The sequence below is a fragment of the Falco cherrug genome, chromosome 4 (assembly GCF_023634085.1).
Source record: "Falco cherrug isolate bFalChe1 chromosome 4, bFalChe1.pri, whole genome shotgun sequence".
In the NCBI taxonomy this organism is placed as follows: Eukaryota; Metazoa; Chordata; class Aves; order Falconiformes; family Falconidae; genus Falco; species Falco cherrug.
Window position 1 is genome coordinate 44741273 of NC_073700.1, and position 17723 is coordinate 44758995.

Here is a 17723-nt window from a genome sequence, read left to right on the forward strand (position 1 = left end):
TTAATACGATGGGACTGTCTTTCCTGTTATATGCACCTTCTTCTCTGCTCCATGCCCTAGACCTGGCAGCCTGGCCCACCCCACTGACCTGGAGGGACGGCTTGCCAGCAGGAACACTCTGCGGTCCCCGCACCAAGGGCGGAGGGGTGGCCACAGCACTCCCAGAGGAACCAGCAGGCTGGAAGAGGAAAAACCAGAAAGAAAGCACAGACGAGTGTAAGGCTGTAAGCAGAATTACAGAAGCTCAGGGAATAAAAGTGTTTACCTCCTTGCGCCTCAGCAAGAGAATCTTCAAAGACTGTGGTTTTCCCCCTCCCCCAGCCCTTTCTTCCTCCAACCATCTCAACATGCGTATTTAAATGAAGAAATCATTAGGTAAGTATAGATAAGATTACACCCGGAAAATAAAAGAATCTATACACCAAAAGCAGAGCAATGTGGAAATCTATTTCAGCAGTCTCAGCTTCGAGCCCACTTCACTCTTATCCACCGTTACTACTAGTGGCAGTAGTACATCTCACTACATCTCAAGCATAATGTTCAAGCATAATGCAAAGTGAAAAAAAGTTTAGGAAAAAAAGACTTGAGATATTAGGAAGTTTAGGATAGTGTCCGTTTCGCCCTAGTTAGTTCAAACACCCAGAGCTCACTGCTCAGCGTTCAGCAGCGAGCTGAGCGATGCAGGTACTTGCATTAGTTTCCATCCCACCTACTGAAGCGCTCAGGAAGTCCAGGAGAAAAGACGCCAGTAAAGCAACCAAAACCAGCCAAGAGAGCTGTATGCACATCCATCTGCACCGTCAAGTGCACTTAAATCTACACATTGCCCCCATCACAATATCCATCAAGTCAGCATCACATGCTGTAAAATAATTTTTTTTTATTTGCTATTGTTACCAACACTTGAAATTTAGCCTGTGCCTTGACAGCAGCACGCGGGGTGCTCGAACGCCCCCTCACCTCCCATCTCCTCTGCTGCCACCCTCCACCTCTACCCTTCAGTGCCAGCATGGGTGGCACGTGGTGTGAGCAGACCAGGCGACCACTCTGACTCAGGTAGAATTTCTGCTGGGTTACAGTTTCTGCTGGGAACAGCTCTCCTCCCAGCACTCCGCACACTGCGCGCTGTTGTGTCAGATGAGGGGTGGGGACAGAAGAGGAGGGAGGGAAGGGAAGGGAGTTCAAGGTGGGAGGGCCAAACCATTCCTTCCAGGGGCTGCCTGGATCTTTTTGGATGATGCAAGTGTGTAGCTAACTGTAGACTTACTTCAGTTGGCAAGACCTGGAATCCAGACCTGGGCTTCTGCCGCAGAACGCAGCCCTCTGCCGCCAGCTCCCTGAGCCTAGGGTTCAAACACTTTAACTCTACCTGTCAGCACATTTGTTACGTGCAAGAATCTCTCCCAAACGTATTTCAGCAATCCCTCTACGCGGCATTAAGGACTGGATGGAGTGTTTAATAATTGGAAGTAAATTACATTCATCAGTGCATCTGAGTTTTAATGAAAAGGTCTTTGGTTTTTGAATACATTTGATAGGGTAAAACTGTTTTGCTGATTGGTCTTGGCAAGACAAAAAAAAGAGGAATTCTACAAAAAGGAATGGTTAGCAGCATAAAGCCCTATAACACAGACATTTTATGAAAAGTGAGATATGCTTTATTTTAAAGCTATTTCATTTCCACAGGTTATGGCAACTGCCACAGTCACTGAAATTTCTTCCCCTCCATTTCAAAAGACGAGATGGTAAGTATCTGTAGGAAAATAAATACCTTCTGAGTAGTGGTTTCCTTCTGGATTTGACTTTGCCGTAACTTTTTCAATAGAACAAGCTTTGCTTCTTCTAACCGTAACTCTTCTTTTAGTTGTTTAATCATTCTCTCACGCTCCTCTGGACTGCTTTTCTGCAGGGCCAGGTAAGGCAATAGAGGATGGGAAAACAGGGAGGGGGAAGAGGGAAAAGAACAGATACCATACAAGTTACAACATGAACTTACAGCATTATAATTGTCATGTATGTCTTAATATCACCGACATACCTGCAATATACGGACACGAACTGAGTACAGAGAAAGAACTCGGAAAAAAAAAAAAGCATTTTCACTAGCAAAACAAAGTCAAATGAAGAGTCAAGACAACAAATCTGTGTTATGGTGTGCTAAGGGACATTGCATCCACCAAAATGCCAATTCTGAAAAAGATGCACTTTTGAAGCATATAAAAATCAAGGAGTTAAGAGTCTGGAAAAAGTCAAAAAGGGTATCAGCCTTTAATGGCTTCAAGATTCCCCACTTGCAAATCCATCTTTATAAAACCACGTGTTCACGTGGCCCTGTGATCACAGGTGCCTCTGTAGAAACAAGTGGTGTGTTTTCTTCTTTCTGGTTGGCACAATTTAAAGTGTGTCAAGACAAGAAGACTCACCATGAGTGCCTCTGTGTTGGTCTCTTTTAATGCTATTTTTGTTAAACCATTCATTCTAGGGCTAGAAGGTTCATTGTCGGATAACACTATAACGTCCGGTGAGGGGACCCTCTTTTCTCTTTTAATTTCACTGCAAATCAAAATTAAAATACAGAGAACACGTTAATAAAAACAAGTAAGCAATTACTTCATCCTGCAAAGCAACGTTATTTACAACCTTCTTCTAGATTAATATCAAATGTCTCAGATTCTGAATAAACCTGACGCGGACGAGCTCCATCGATTACTGCTCTCCTTGCGGGTATCAAGCTGCGCAGTATGAAAGCGTGCCACGAGGCAAGATGCAGCCACAACACATCACGATGGTGAATTCCTTCAAATGAGCAGCTTTTCCATCAGCCTTCACTCCCCTCAGAATTCCAGGGCTCTGCTTGCACCAGGGGAAGACCATATCCCAGCCCCAGGGACAAACAGGTCACTTGCTGCTTCTCTTTGGTGTGCCCAAGGCAGAGCCATAGCCCTCCTTTCCTCATCCCTTTCCTAATGCAAATATCTGTAAGCTGTGACTCTACCTCACCCAAGTTCCTGAATCTGAAGGAAACCCAACACAAACGATACACACCTATTCACCTACCTAAGTTTAAGTACTTTATGGCATTATTTTCTTTCAACACCAATGCTACTAAATTTTTTCCCCACTATTAACAGCAGAAACTTCTAACAGCCTCAAAACCGATGGCACAGCCGTGCAACTTCACCCAAAACCACCGAAAGGTCCAGACTTATACTGAATTTAACTCTTTACTTGGCTTTAAACGCTCCATGCCTTGAGACAGCTGCACCTGAAGTCCCGACCTCTTGGCTCCATCACCTACTATTATTATATGAGAACCAAATCTTAAGTGACACGAAGCAAAAGGGACAGAGATGACGTGATGTGACAACAGCCGCCAGTCCTCTCATCTGCTGCACAAGTTGGTAACTGTCAGATGACCTTTGGAACCAGGATTTGGGATTTCAAACTAGGAAGGGCAAGTATTTTAGAGCAAGGTTTGCAGCATGTTTGCTGAGAGATCCAGCAGAAGCTTCACAGGAATGGAACAGCAAAGTCTTCTGCACTGCCCAGGAAAGGACAGTGCCTGGGAAAGGGCCATCAACAAGAATTTTAGGAGAATGTAACACAAGTATTTGTCTTTTAACCCAAAGCCAGAAGCAGGAACAAATAAAGCTTATAGTGAGAACCTTCCGTCTTACAGTTATTCATTAAACAAAATGCATAAAGAATTTCCATCAAGCCAGACGAAGCAAATACGTAAGCGTGGCTTGTACCATTCACAAATAAGAGATGGGGCATATGAGCTTTGTACTTTTAAATATCAGGCTATTACTTCTTAGACTAAACAAGAATTTATAGACCTAACTGACAGGCCACATTTATTAGGAACCCAACGATTAACAGAAATTAATCCTTATTATCTTATTTAGTGCTGCAAAGGCTATTCACACAGGGTAACGGCGCTGAAGAGCCGTGTGCCCTGCTGAGCTCTATGAAGCTCACCCCTTCAGTACACACAGCAGGTCAAACGGTGGTTTGGACACTGCAAAACCCACCTCAAATACTGCAAACCCCAACTTTTAAATTACAATTTCCATGCCAGTGGAAAAATTAAAAGTAGAGGAGTGTCCTCTAGAGGGCACAGCGAGCCAGTAAACTCGAGCCATTGACACTCCTGGGGTGGTTTCAAAATGAACAGCGGCACAGGTGAAGGATTTCCAGCTTTTTCCTGTACCTGAACGCACCAAATGGGCTCAGATTGCTCTTAGTGGGGAAGCAACTGGGTCGGGCCAAGCTCGAACCGGCTCGGTAAACTTTTGCCGGCAACGGCAAAGAGCAGCCGTGCAGGGGATGCACCGACGTGCCAAGCTCGGCACTGCTGAGCCCTTTCCTGATGACAGCCGGGCAGCTCCACGTGAAGGACAGACTCAATGGGCATCAGGCACTGGCCGTTCCTCCGCAAACTTTACGGTTAAATCCCTCGTGAAAAGCACAGGTGGTTAAGTTGGCTGAAAAGCGGAGGATCACAGGAACACGAGGATCTGAGCAGCCAGCGTTCCCAAGCTGATCCAGCCCGCTCCGGGAGGACAAGGGCTTGTCTTGCCCACAGCACCGCAGGGAGTGGAGCTGCCCAAAGCTACGGGATCAACAGTTACAGCCCCAATGCATCTGCAAACACGTGGCGATGGGAAAGATTTTATCCGGAAAGGGATGATGACCCTGCCAGCAGCGACGCTTCGCCCCCTCTCCGAGCAGTCGGGCTGTGCTGTGTGGGGAGGTTGGCGGGAGCTGGGAGCTGCTCAGGGTCCATGCCGGAGCCACCGCTGCCACGCTTCGGCCAGCTTTGCTCCAGCCGAGGCGGCAGTGCCTGAACCGGCTCCATGGAGGCACCGGGGCTGTCCCCTCTGCACGGCGGGGCCTCACGTGACACCGAGCACGTGACCGCCACGGCGAAAACCATGGCAACGGCCGGTCCCAGCCGGTGCTGCCCAGCCGTCATTTTGTGAGGTGAGGTCGGGCTCAGGTGCTGGCAGAGAAAATGGAGTGGCCGTGCCCAGGGGTCCCCACCACCCCCGGTGCCCACCGCCCGTTGCGGGCACGTGCGCCAAGGGGCACTTCTCAGGAAAATAAGGGAGAAATGGCAAAATAAAATAAAAAAATAATTTCTGAAACACCGCAAGGGAGTCACCGAGCACATTGTGGAGTTCTGGGTTTAATTTTTGGGCTGGACGAAGGAGACATGAGGCCGGGTGGCCCCTGGGACAGCACAGGGAGGAAAAGCTCAGCCCTGGCCCAGCTCAGGTGCTGGCACGGAACAGAGCCACCCGCAGCCCAGCAGGACCGACAGGACTCTGCACTCATCGGCCACCCAAGCACTTCTGGAAGCACAAAAAGCCACCACCGGAGCGAGGAGGAGGAGGTGGGCACCGTGTGGGCCAAGCCGGGGTCTTGGCCGAGGGGCCACTCATGCTCCCGATGCAGGACCGAGCACCGGCAGCTGCTCCCAACGCTTCGGGCCAGCCCCCAGCCCACGCCCAGGCCACCAGGAGCCAGGGTGGGCATCGGTCCGCCCGGCCAAGGCCAATAGCGGCTGCCTGGCCACACTGGGGTACCACACACGCCTTCCCCCACAGTCCTTCCCGGGATGGGCCAACAGCATCTTTGCCAAGGAGATGGGTCAGGGGTCCCCTCGGCGCCGGGGGTCCCCTCTGTCACCTCCACACACTTAGAAGAGAGCAACATCAAAGCAAGGCATCTATACAAGATACCGCTGCTTTGCACAAAACAAAAAAAATCCAAACAAAAAACCCCCACAAAACCAAGGCTGCCCAAGCCATTTTGCGGGACCACGACAGGAGATGTGGAACAAGGCAGTAAAACCTTGCCCCAGCAGCTCTGCCATCAACCCCATCCCTTACTCGGGCTGTGAAGCAGGAGAAGATGAGACCAGGAGTGCCCATCACCAGCCTGACAGCTCTCCATCTAAGGGCTTCCCTGAACCCGCACGGTTTCTCTGCTTTGCGAGGTACATTATGATATTCCTGACAGCTGCACTGTAAGACACTGATCTAATAAAAGCTGCATTAGCAACCGCTGCGTTCAGAGTTTTCATGTATTTCCACAAAAGCATTAGTTGTATCTATTTACAACCATCTCCCTCCACCAACGCTGAGCCTGTTGACATGCGACCTCACAGAGGAAAACCCTTCTTGAAAGAGAGATACTATATATATATTTTTTTTTTAAGGCAATGCATATTGACCACAGCATTGTTCAGACTGCTGTTGAGTATCTCAGGATTTATATCCTCAGCGGCACAACCAACTGCAGAGTGAATGAGGTGGCACAAGGCTGAATGCCAGAAATGCGGACCAGAACTCTGCAAAACAACCTTCCTTCAAAAAGAAATTTGCTTTACTCTTTTGTTAGCCTGTGTGTAAAGCAAAAAATTCAAAGCAGATGTTTCAAAATAAGACAGACAATGGAAATATCACCACTTGCAGAAAAATACTGCCACCAGCAGTTAATAATTTGGGATAACTGCCCTGATACTATGACCTTTATCCTTTGAAGCCATCAGGCATATCCTTTAGCTAAATAAAGACATAGTTCTATTATTCTCCCTTCAGCTTTCATAAGTGTTGTTGTCTCAATCATTTGGACTCTGCGCTGGAAGATGAAGGCAGGGTTGCTGCCCAGTTACGTACACCCGTTTAAGCATTTGCAGCAATAAACCACAATCTAACAGAGACCTTACAGAAAGTTTGTGTAAGGAATCAAATGCAGACCTCCGAAGTCACCAAGTATCCTAAGAAAAAGGCCACACTTCCTCCAATATCCTCTTTTAAAACCTCAGAGCACAAGGACAGATGCATCATGCTATTCAAAGAGTTTTCCTTGGTGTCTTGGAGCATCCTGTAGCAATTCAGAGCACATCAACTATTCCAGAACAAACCAAACCAAACCAAGAAGCTACTTCCCTGTGGGAACACTGTATTTATTTGCTGATCTGAAGAAAAGAAGAAGGTCAGGTGGCCGAACCCAGCCTTGGAGGTCTGCTTCCACTTAGCTGGGCCAGAGGAAGATGAATTAAATTTTTGTCTTCAAGATGATACATCTGAGGTCTTAGGGACCTTGGTGCGGACTCAAGTTTTTTCCAACAGATTCACATTCCTGTGAGACAGAAGTTTCAATGGAATACAACCAAGGAAGGCAAAGTTAAAACTTAACATTAGTAAAAGAAAAAGAGACACCCAGGAACTACTGGCTCTGGTGGAGGGTTTAACTTCAGAGGACTGGAGCTTCACAACATCAACAGAAGAGCTCCTGGATCTCAACAAGCATCTCTGCATATGTTCCTACTGATCCAGAAGCACTACACAAAAAATAAGCTTCCTTTTACAGACCAGATCCTACCCATGCTCTAAAACGTCCTTCTGATCACTCTTCCAAAAAAAAAAAAAAAAAAATTTTTAAATGGTAAAAATAAAATCAATGCAATGCTCACTTCGTTCAAGTTACAGAACTACTGACCCGAAACATGCAACGCCCCACTGCAGAGCAAGAGACCCCACTGCACAGCCCCATCCTGCGGTATCCCCCCATATTCCGCCCATCCGCAGGTAACCGGAGACACCATCACAGTGGTTATTCAGAATAAAGCTTCATCTGCATTAGCAAATACGCAACAGTTTTGTCTCAGTCCATTCAACAACCTCTTGTATACTCTCACCCAAAAGTAGCTGGCAAGAAAGGAAGACAAACAAGGAAAGAAAAAACCATGCAGTGGGGAATTTGTTGTTTGTTTGTGGGTTTTTTCTTTTTTTTTTTTTTTTTTTTCCTGGAGATGTTTTATCTACGTGAATTAAAGAAGTTGCAATGGATCTAGTGACTGTGGTGTGAAACTGAAGTAGAACAAACTTCGCCCCTTCCTCCAAACATAAAGGAACGAAACTTTACTCAAACTATGTGTGCATTTAAAATAAAACATTAAAATTCCCCAAGAAGTTTTGGCACAGGTTTTGTCACATCCTTTATAACGCGTACCAGGAGGCACAGACACAACCTACATAAGATGAAAAGGAGATCTACAGTATGGGGCTGTGCCATATTTCCAGGCTTACTAATGGGACGAGAGGAGCCTACTGCTCTTTACTGGCACTGCCGTGAACAGCGTTCCCAGTAAATTCCAGTAAAGTGGAGAGTCTGGTCAGCCAACACAGGCTGCATCCCAACGTCCTTAAGCACATGTTAGAATTTCAGCGTCAAACCCAACCATTTAGGAAGTTGTAAGTGTGATTTGGCCAGATTAAACAAAACAGAAACCCCCAAAACAACCTAAAACCCTTCAAAGCACCAACATTTAGCATCCAAACCCTACCACGAAAATTCGGAGCACAGCCACCAGGCCAACTTTCCTACAATCTCAAAACAATCTCTATTAGATGTTACTTTTAATTATCCTGCGTAACAAAGGGATGAGATTATCCTGAGGTTCCAGAGCAGTGCAAGATTTTTCAAGCACACAAATCATAACCAGCAAGATCTAAAATTAAAGGAACTAAGGCATTCAGATAGATTATTTGACAGCACAAACTATACGGATGCCTACAAACTCTTCACTCTCATCCTTCCTGAAAAATGGAGTTTTCATTTAAGCAAACAAGCGTGGCTTAAGCCAGGCCAGCTCACATGTAATTTGAAGAAGTGAGATCTTCAAGCTGCGGGTAGATTTGTGTGTACCCCACATCAGGAGATGCAAGCAATTATTGGGAAAACAAACCAAATGTATCAAATGCAGACTTTTGGGCTTATCCAATGGGCTTACATTTCAATTAGAAGGAAAATCCATACTCTGTAGCTTAATGTGACAAGGGGACACAACACATACAGTGTTCTGGAATGTGGGGTTCTTTTGTTTGTTGTTGGTTGGTGTTTGTTTTTTTTTTTTAAATAAAATCCCAACTGATACAAATCCCGTAGGAATAATTTCTGTTTATCAGCCAGCCTTAGCTGTTTTTGATCAAGCCACAATTAATACAGATAAGATAATTAACACGCTAATGTACCACTCTTGGCAAATAGTGAAAACACAGAAAAACTGCAAGATGTTCCACAGCCTAAAAAGTTTTCCAGTTTGCTTTACGGAGGACGTGTTCACCCCAAGATTGCTATCAAGACAAAGCAAGAACTGGGCATAGACAGACAGATAGATAGAAGCCAACTCTTGTATTCATGTTTTATTAATAATATCACCCTCACCACTGCCATCACACTTGAGTGCTGTGACAAAAGCATTTTCTCACTCTCTCTCACTTTCCCTGTATCACTGAGAAGCTTCGCTTTCTAGAATTCTGAAGTGAAACATTTTTTGATATTATCTATTTGGAGAGTTACTATAATTTTGAGGATTTCAGAGGGCAGAGCGCATCAACCAAGCACAACACAGCCGCTCACAGGGTCAGGTAGTATCCTTCCTGTAAACACTCCACACCTCCCAGCAAGGTTTTCCTGCTACCGGGACATCGGTACACTGCTCCTGAAGGATCCTGATGCTTTTGCCCTAGAAGCAAGGACAACGTGTCATCCTAGACCTGTCTGAGCACAGCAGCTCCTGTCCAGATAGCCAGTTACACAACTGTGTCCAGAAGGATCACGCTTGGTCTCTGCCAAACCTCACTGTGAGCACACCAGGAATCAGAAGCTGAACCAGGGCTCTATGTGTGAGTAGTTCGGTTGTGTGGCTCAGGGAGGAGTACTAGAAAACACCTTGAAAAACAGTCAGAACAAACGTTTGTAGGTGGAGGGTGCTGCATCTGGAGTACGCCAAATGCACCGTGACGCAGCAGGCAGCACGACCCAAGAACGGCTCCAGGAGAAAGCCCCAGCTGGAAGCAACTGATGCTCAAGGCAGGGCAAATGTGCTAAAACTGTGTTTAAGGGGAAGGAAGGAACAGAGGAGAGGGGCAGAACAGAGGAAAGGGAAAGCAGAGCTTGAAAGATGTCAGGATTGAAGCAGCTCTTTCCCTCCAGCACCCGTGCTGATGTAAACCAGTGCATCCACAAGCAACGCGACAGACGTGGGACTGTTTTACCATCCCACTGCAAACCAGACGTGTCCTTATCGAGGCGGGAGGACTCTCCTTCCTCCCATTCCTTCTCTGCAGTAGGTCTAGGATAATTACACACCAGGGCAGCTAGCTCCCAGTGCTGCAAAAATGCCAGGCAGAGGAGCAAGACTTTGGTTTGGCCTTGGGTGACCTCTCATCAAAGACTTCTACCACTACAGACTTTCTTCTGTTTCGTCTGGCATCAGAAAATGTGCTCAAACCAGACTATTTTTAAATTTAGCTTCAAGGTTTAGGGGAAAAAATATATTAAAAAGAAAGGTATTTTTAAGTTTAACATGGAGATATGGCTAGGTTTGTATCTCAAATCTTGAAAAATCAACTGATTTCAGAAAGATAATCCATTCAATCAGCTTTACGTCAGCTAAACTGTGATTATTGCTGGGCCACCTTTTCCAAGGAAAATATTATGTTTGTCGTTCCAAAAGCGTTAAGGAAGTTTAAAAGCCAAAGCACCATACATCACTAAGCATGAATTTTACCCAAGAAGTTTGTAGCAGTTCAGTCATTTTAAGCAACAGCTCTTTTCTCATCTCAGAAAATCAGCTCAACTGCTTGAAAGACACAGGTCTCATGAAAGCTGGGAGCTAAATTCCTCTGAAGATCAAAGGTGTGGAAAGGTAAGTCCCATACTTAAAAAAAACCCCAACCCCCCCAAAACAACAACCTTATGAAATTAAGATCCACCTTCCCTACAAATGCCAATTGTATTCATATATATGCAAGAGATGGGACCCATCCAGAGCCAAGCTTCCTCTCTATCACTGGCATCTCCAGACTCCAATTGCATTTGCTTGGAGATATTTGCATCCTGCGGCCGGCCAGCTGCTCAGCACCACATTTGTGCTCTGGGAGCAGAGCCACGCAGGGACCGAGAGAGCTTGGGAAGCTGCTGCCTTACTTCCAGAAGTCTGCAGAATAACTCAAGCTCATTTTTGTCATTTGAGATGACCGAGGTTTTAATCCTTCTCTATTAAAAATTTTATACCAATAAGTGTTATGAAAGGTGTTCCAACTTAAACAGTATCCAAAGAGCTTACCCAAAGCCTCAGAAAATTCTTAATTATATTTATTATGATTAACTTCAGTGGACTTGAGATCAGACTGCCTCCTCACGCAAGCATATTTTTTTTGTAGGGGAAGCCTCTTCTACCGCCTTGCCGAAACTGAATGCAACAATATCCTATTACCACCTGAAACAGGAACGCTGTACGGAGGAAGGATGTTCTCTCGTCTCATGTAAATAGGTGTTATTGTTCCAGATGCTCTCTGGGAAGTTAAGTGTACAGCCCCTTTTCATCATCCTGTTCACACGTCTTGCAACAGAGACGGACACCAACAAAGCAGAAACACTGGCACGCATTTCAAAAAATATTATAAATTCACCAACAGCACATGCATGTGGGGGCAAGTACTGCAACAAAAGAGTTAGAATACCTGATTCTAATTTATTCAATTTTTGGTATGAGCAATCTTTTTAGATATTCTTCAAAACAAAACAAAACAAAGAGCATGCATACCCGGGTTAATTAGTAGGTAGCAATTACACTAGAAGACACTTTCAGAGATTTACTCCTAGTTAGCACAATACAACTGCTTGACATGGAAGTCACCCATTACCCCAATTAACTGCTTCTGTGCAAGACACAAGCACCTCCTAAATATCAAATTGAGCAACTTGTGTCATTGTCCCTCTGGCAGAAGGTTTGTGGAGAAACCTGAAAACTACCACTCCCCCTCAGTCACACTGATGGAGGATGGTCGTGTTTTACATACACTGAAGCTGTATTTGGATAAAGTAATCAGGCTCTTGCAGTCTAAGTTACTTCTCTTAGAAAAGCATCAAAAGTCTGGAAGAGTTTCCAGATGAACTGCCATTAAACATCAAAGATACCAATTTTCTTAGTAGCAGCCATAGGTGCCCCTCCTCCCAATAATTCCTGCGCTGCTGATAATGATCTGGTGTTTTCAGTTTCACACCTCAAATCTGCCCTGCCGCAATACCCGACATCCAAGTGAACACAGATTACTCTGAGAACCGTTTAAGCGATTTTGCACAGACAGGCAGGTCTCAGCTCTTACGTATCCACCACTCCAGCATCACCTGGTGTCAGAACCAGGAACGAATGAGGCTTCTAGACTCCCTACTCCACATGTTGCATCTTACTGCACTATAAAGAAAAAAGCAAGACCTCAAAGGGCTAACTAACATCAGGACCACAGAATTATTATGCTGGCACAGCCAGAATCTGGGTTAGAAATGTGGTAGAAGATTTGGAATCTGGCTTTAAAGTGATGCCTGTAAATCCCTATGTCAGAACCACCCAATTCATGTGTGCATCTCACACACAAGTCAAAGGAAGAGCTTTATTTTTGTTGTAATGATAAAATTCTCCAAAGCGATAAAGAACTTTGAATTTATGCTTTCAGGTGTCAAAATTCAGACATGTTAAGGAGGCTGAACTTTCAAAAAAGTATTAAGAACTTGCCCTACAGAGAACTGCTGCAGACAGGTGCTGTCTTTTCACAACGCTTCTAGTGTCAAAATCCACAAGTTTCTTCAAAAAGAAAGCCAGACTTATCCACACATACTGCTCTGTCAGGAAGAATCACGCTGCAATTAAAACTCCTCTGTTTAGACAATTACTATCTATTATTTTTCCTATATCACAGCTCAATTAAAAACCCCAAACCACTCTTCCTCACATAAATCTCAATCAGTAGCTCAAAGCGCATCCTCTTTGTAACTTATATGTTTTTCTATTCAAGACCTTATTTCTTTACTCAGCTGCTCATCACAGCTGCCACTGCTGTCAAGGCTCGGGGAAGAAAAATCAGTAAAGAAGTTACAGAGAAGTAGATGCTGAATCTCATGTGAAGGGCCAGAGCTGCAACATACATGCAAAATTTTAATTCTCTCTACCTTTAAGGTGCAGAGAACTTCTTCCTCGTGCAATCCGACCACGTTTTGCTGTGCCAGTATCCCAAACGTTACAGTGCAACGGCAGCACGTAGGTCATAACTCACCTTTTTGAGGTACTCATGTCCACAGGCTCATCTCCCGTCTGAACCTCCACTTTAATGGTTGCTTTCACCTCTCCACCTTTTAATAATCCTTGCACTTTTCCAGCTCCAGGATCAGTTTTTATTTTCATGTCGCCTTCAGCATTTATATCTGTTCCTAACAGTCCTTTCTCCATTTTTATTTTTTTACTGTCCACATCGTTATGTGTTATCTCACGTTCTAACGCTCGTTTCTGACTTCGTGTTCTGCATGCTTCCTCTGTCATTGTGAGGCTCTGGGGAGAGAGGAGACACAAAGGAGTTAAGAGCACCGGCAAAAAAAATAAATCTAAGTTGGACAAAACACCTTCATTTCAAAACAGGGCAAAGTACAGCGGTTACTGCAAAAGAAGCTCCAAAAGAGCAATAGAAGTGTTGCCGGTATGCTCACTTACCCTATCTCCAACATACATCTCAGTCTGAAGCTATTAAGCACCCGGCATCACTGTACTTACACTTTTTATGTCAAGCAAAGACAAACAAACAAAAAAAAAGGAAAACAAGAACACACACACAAACCTCACTAAGCATAAACTAGAATCACCGAGGAGAAGAAAAAAAAAAAACAACCACCCAACCAACACAACCCTGCATTAGAGTACAGGAGACTCTACAAACCCCCACGAGGAAAAAAAGTTTGGCTCTTTACCAAAAGGCAGAAGAATGTATGTATTTGCCTCACATGCAAATAAATGCAATTACAAAATTGTAGATTAGGATCTCCCTGGGACTGCTGCCATATCTTTCTGAGGACCTAAGCCTGATTGCAAGTTTCGGGAATCAGAGACTCTGGGGAGAAGGACCACCACACCCTGCGTGAAGGGAGGCTTCCATAGCTCTTGACAGCCTGCTGCCAGGCTAAGGCACTGCCATTGTAACGCTCAAGTTGAGACTTTCTCCCCTCCTGGAGAAGGAGCCAGGCTTTTCCAGGCAGCAGAGGAAGCACTGGGCTCAGGGGAACCAGGCTTAACCCCTCGCCTGCCGGAGCCATGGCAAGTTTGGCTCCTGGTGGGCTCTGCCATCTCAGCCTGCACTTCGGTACCTGCGGCCACCCATCCGTCGGACGCGGAGCTGAGTCAGGCTTTGATCCCATGACATCACTGGGCTCCACATGACCCTTCCCAGGATGCAGCCTGCGAGACAAAGCACTTTCCAGAAACCAGTCTGAGCCGGCAGCAGGCAACCCGCAGCGGGGCTAACCCCGCCGCCGGCCGGCACCCTGGGATGGAGCATCCCTCCTCCTCCTCCGGCACCCACTGCTCCCCTCGGGATGCTCGGGGACACTGGGCACCAAGGGGGTGGCCTGGGGCAGGGTGGGGGGAGAGGGAGATAATTACACACACACCCCCCTTAAATTTTTTTTAATTAATTAATTGATTTATTTATTTATTTTAAGCATTCCTCCCATCTCTCAAGATTTTTTTTTCTCCTCCTTTTAAAATGGGTTCCAAGTGTAAGGCCATCACACAATAGTTGAACAAAAGTGTCTGAAATGTTTTTAGCAGCAAGAGATTAACATAATTACGCAACATAATTAATCTCTGCTCACCCCCACCACCCTGTTATTCAATAATGTCACATAAGCATTATCTGAAATTGCCATTTCGATAGTGTAAGCTCCATGCAAGTGGCCACGAGTTTCTCTGCATGGTGTTGGATGAAACATATATAATTTATTTTTTTTAAGGGTGGGAGGGGAGATTTAAAATCACAGTCGGTACACAAAAGTGCCTCCCCCTCGGCTGATCTGCATTTACAGCGTGACCGCGCTTGAACCTACAATAATGGGAGAAAGGTGTGTTTTACAGAAAGGCGAAGTTAATGTCGGTATTTATGAAAGCGAGTAAACAGCACCGAGCCCAGGCACGCCACCAGCAGCACGGCGATTTTCGGCGCAGCTCGGTGTACCCAGGCTGACAGGCAGCTTGTAATGATACTAGCACCTCGGGTTAAGTATCCCTGCTGCCGAACAGCAGTGTAACTCTTTCCCCCATGAATAAGCCACCAGACAGTCTGACTGGCAATAGCAAATCTTATTCCTATTAACTCTGTGTAAATGCCTCTGAACCCAGGGCTAAAACAAAGGACCGGCCACCTATCGCCCAGCTTACGTATGCCGTGATGTGCTCTTAACCACAGGGACTTTCTTGAAGCAAGACTGCTTAGTTAGTAGGAAACCTCCTTAAACCCTGATCTGGGTATATTTTCATTATTTTCATATTCTTCAGCCTCACAGGGATGAGAAGCCGCAAGATGTACAGATCTCAGAGCCACAGTGGCACTTCAGGCACTCAGGCTCCAAACTTTAAGAGCGTTTTGTATTTTCACTCCTTTGTTTTTCCCAGTTTCGACTGGGATGGGGAAAGGCAGTAGCTGCACGGGGGTATTTGACACAGCATCACACGCAGGGCTGCCAGGCAGGACTGTGCACTCACGGCTGCATCTCACTTACTTGAGCAAGCATCACGAGCCATGGAAATGATCTACATCTCATCTTGGCACAAAGTTTTATTTAAAAAATCAACGCAGTCAAAACCCTAATGTAAAAACAGATTACGCATACTGAATACTTCACCAAGCAACTGTTTTCTAGCTAACCAAGACAGCTCACGCTGGAGTGCCAGAGGCAGGCGCTGAGCACCCTACCCACAGCACTTCCAGAGGCAAACCCTTCCCACGCAAACTCCTTACAAAGGTCAGACCGAACAGATAAACAACCTTGATGAAAACGCACAACGTACCTTTCCAACAAACCTCTCTCCCATTACAAATCTCAAGGACATCGCATCTTGCACCCCATGATTCCCTGACGAACTAGCAGCAGCCATTTCTCCTTGGAACGCCATCGCCTCCTTATCAGACACCGAGAACAAACTTGACTTGAAAACGGCCTCAGCTTCCCTGTGCGTACCCTGCTCCCCCAGTCACAAAGGGACACCCCCCCTTTTCCTTTGAGGAACAGTACGGCTGCTACACCTTTTCTGCAAATCAAAATTCCGTCCAATTTTTTTGTTAAAATTTCACAACGTCTTGTCACAACGACATAGGCTGGGAAGCTGGGACAGCGACTGCTGGAGAGAAGAGTATCCGTGGCACAACTGAAACAGCATGTTGGGAAGATCTACATTACTGGAAAGACCTTGGGACGAGATTGCACCAAGATTTTTACAGCTAAATCTGAAGATTGCAAGTACAGGCTCAAGGTTTTTATATACTATAATAGAGAGATCTGGTTGCACAGTTCCCCTGCCACAATAGTGATTAAATCATGTTTATTGCAGATGAGCCCTAAAACCAAGCTCCCTAAAACAGTTTTAACCCATTTAAGAAATGGTACCAGAAAACAATTTGCTAACGTGGCTACAGATGCAGAGACCTAAAGGAAAATTAATGTAGCACTGAGAGAAGTGGAGGAGAAAAAAAGATAAAATAGCAAGAAGGATTTCTTTAAAAAGAGCTATTCTGCCTCTCTTTTCAGGAAGAGAGGTGAAAACTGGTAATGTCAGAGACTTTGATGGGAATGGCCTGGGCTGATGGGCCCCATCTCCTGCAAGTCAGAGGGCACCAAGAAGCAGGTATACAGCTGAGGTGAGTCTGTGGCAGGATCTATTTCACACGACAGACTACAAAACTCTTCCCCAAACAGCCTGAACTCAAGGTCTGTAGGAAAAGATTAAAACCAGAGAGATGCCCTGGAAGAAAGAAGGAGGAGGAGCGCGCCTGTGAGGATCTGCACCAGCAGGGACGGTGTCCTCATTCCCAAACCCACCTGGGAGGAAAACTCTTTTTTGATGGCAAATCTGCTAATTTGCTTAATCTCCATCACCCAAGGAGGGCATGCCAATCACCACGTGAGATTTTACCACCACTATTAAACAGTATCTTACCAGTACACTCTGTTGACCAGCCCTCAAGTCTGCTGGATTTACTGAGATCGCATCTTCACCAATTGATTCCACTAGACGAGAATAAATCAGCTGGATGTTTCAAAACATCCAGGTTGTTTCAAGGATAACATATCACTTCTGAAGCTATTCCCAAAATCCCCACTTCTGCTTCTCCACCGTTAACAGGAACCAATCGACATGAACAACAAACAGCTTTGATTCAACCCAACTATACCATCTATTTGAAAGAAGGAAGGGGAAGTAAGGATTACACAGTAAACTAAGTTTTATGGAAGCTTCTGCTTTTTATGACAAGGAATGGCATAGCTCGGGGTGGAGCGCCCGGGACCTGAGCAGCAAATACTCAGCTGTAAGTGCTGTGGCTGTATCAGATTAACAACTATGATCAATTCAAAAGGCAATTCAGTATCCCATATAAACCACAGTGAACTCCTTGAACTGCAGGCCATTACACTGGTCACCCTCAAACCTTGTAAAAAATTTCTCATGTGCAGCTCCACCGTCCCCCGAGCAAACCAACAAAAGGCAAAACCCAAAATCTCTGGCGTTCACAACCTGTTTCCGCTAGCCCGGTACACATCGTGTATGCCTGCGATGCCACCTGTATGCTTTCCATCGGGAAAAGGGTCAAAAGAGCAATCTTGCC

At 45.5% G+C, this 17723-nt stretch overlaps 1 protein-coding gene across 6 annotated transcripts in view; it reads right to left on the bottom strand.

Annotated features, from left to right (window-relative positions):
- Window positions 1–17723, bottom strand: part of GATAD2A (GATA zinc finger domain containing 2A) — a 66883-nt gene that overhangs the window by 10971 nt on the left and 38189 nt on the right. For 3 of the 6 annotated variants that reach the window (XM_055707997.1, XM_055707998.1, XM_055707996.1), the window contains exons 3-5: window positions 13134–13405; window positions 2424–2553; window positions 1772–1903 (exon numbers count right to left, since the gene is read on the bottom strand). In XM_055707997.1, the coding sequence (XP_055563972.1) occupies window positions 1772–1903; window positions 2424–2553; window positions 13134–13396 (525 nt within the window). In that variant the 5' untranslated portion in view covers window positions 13397–13405. Of the gene's footprint in view, window positions 1–88; window positions 179–1771; window positions 1904–2423; window positions 2554–13133; window positions 13406–14211; window positions 14291–17723 lie in introns of those variants that run through there. The other 3 variants (XM_027812672.2, XM_055707999.1, XM_027812676.2) reach the window with 3 other exon arrangements.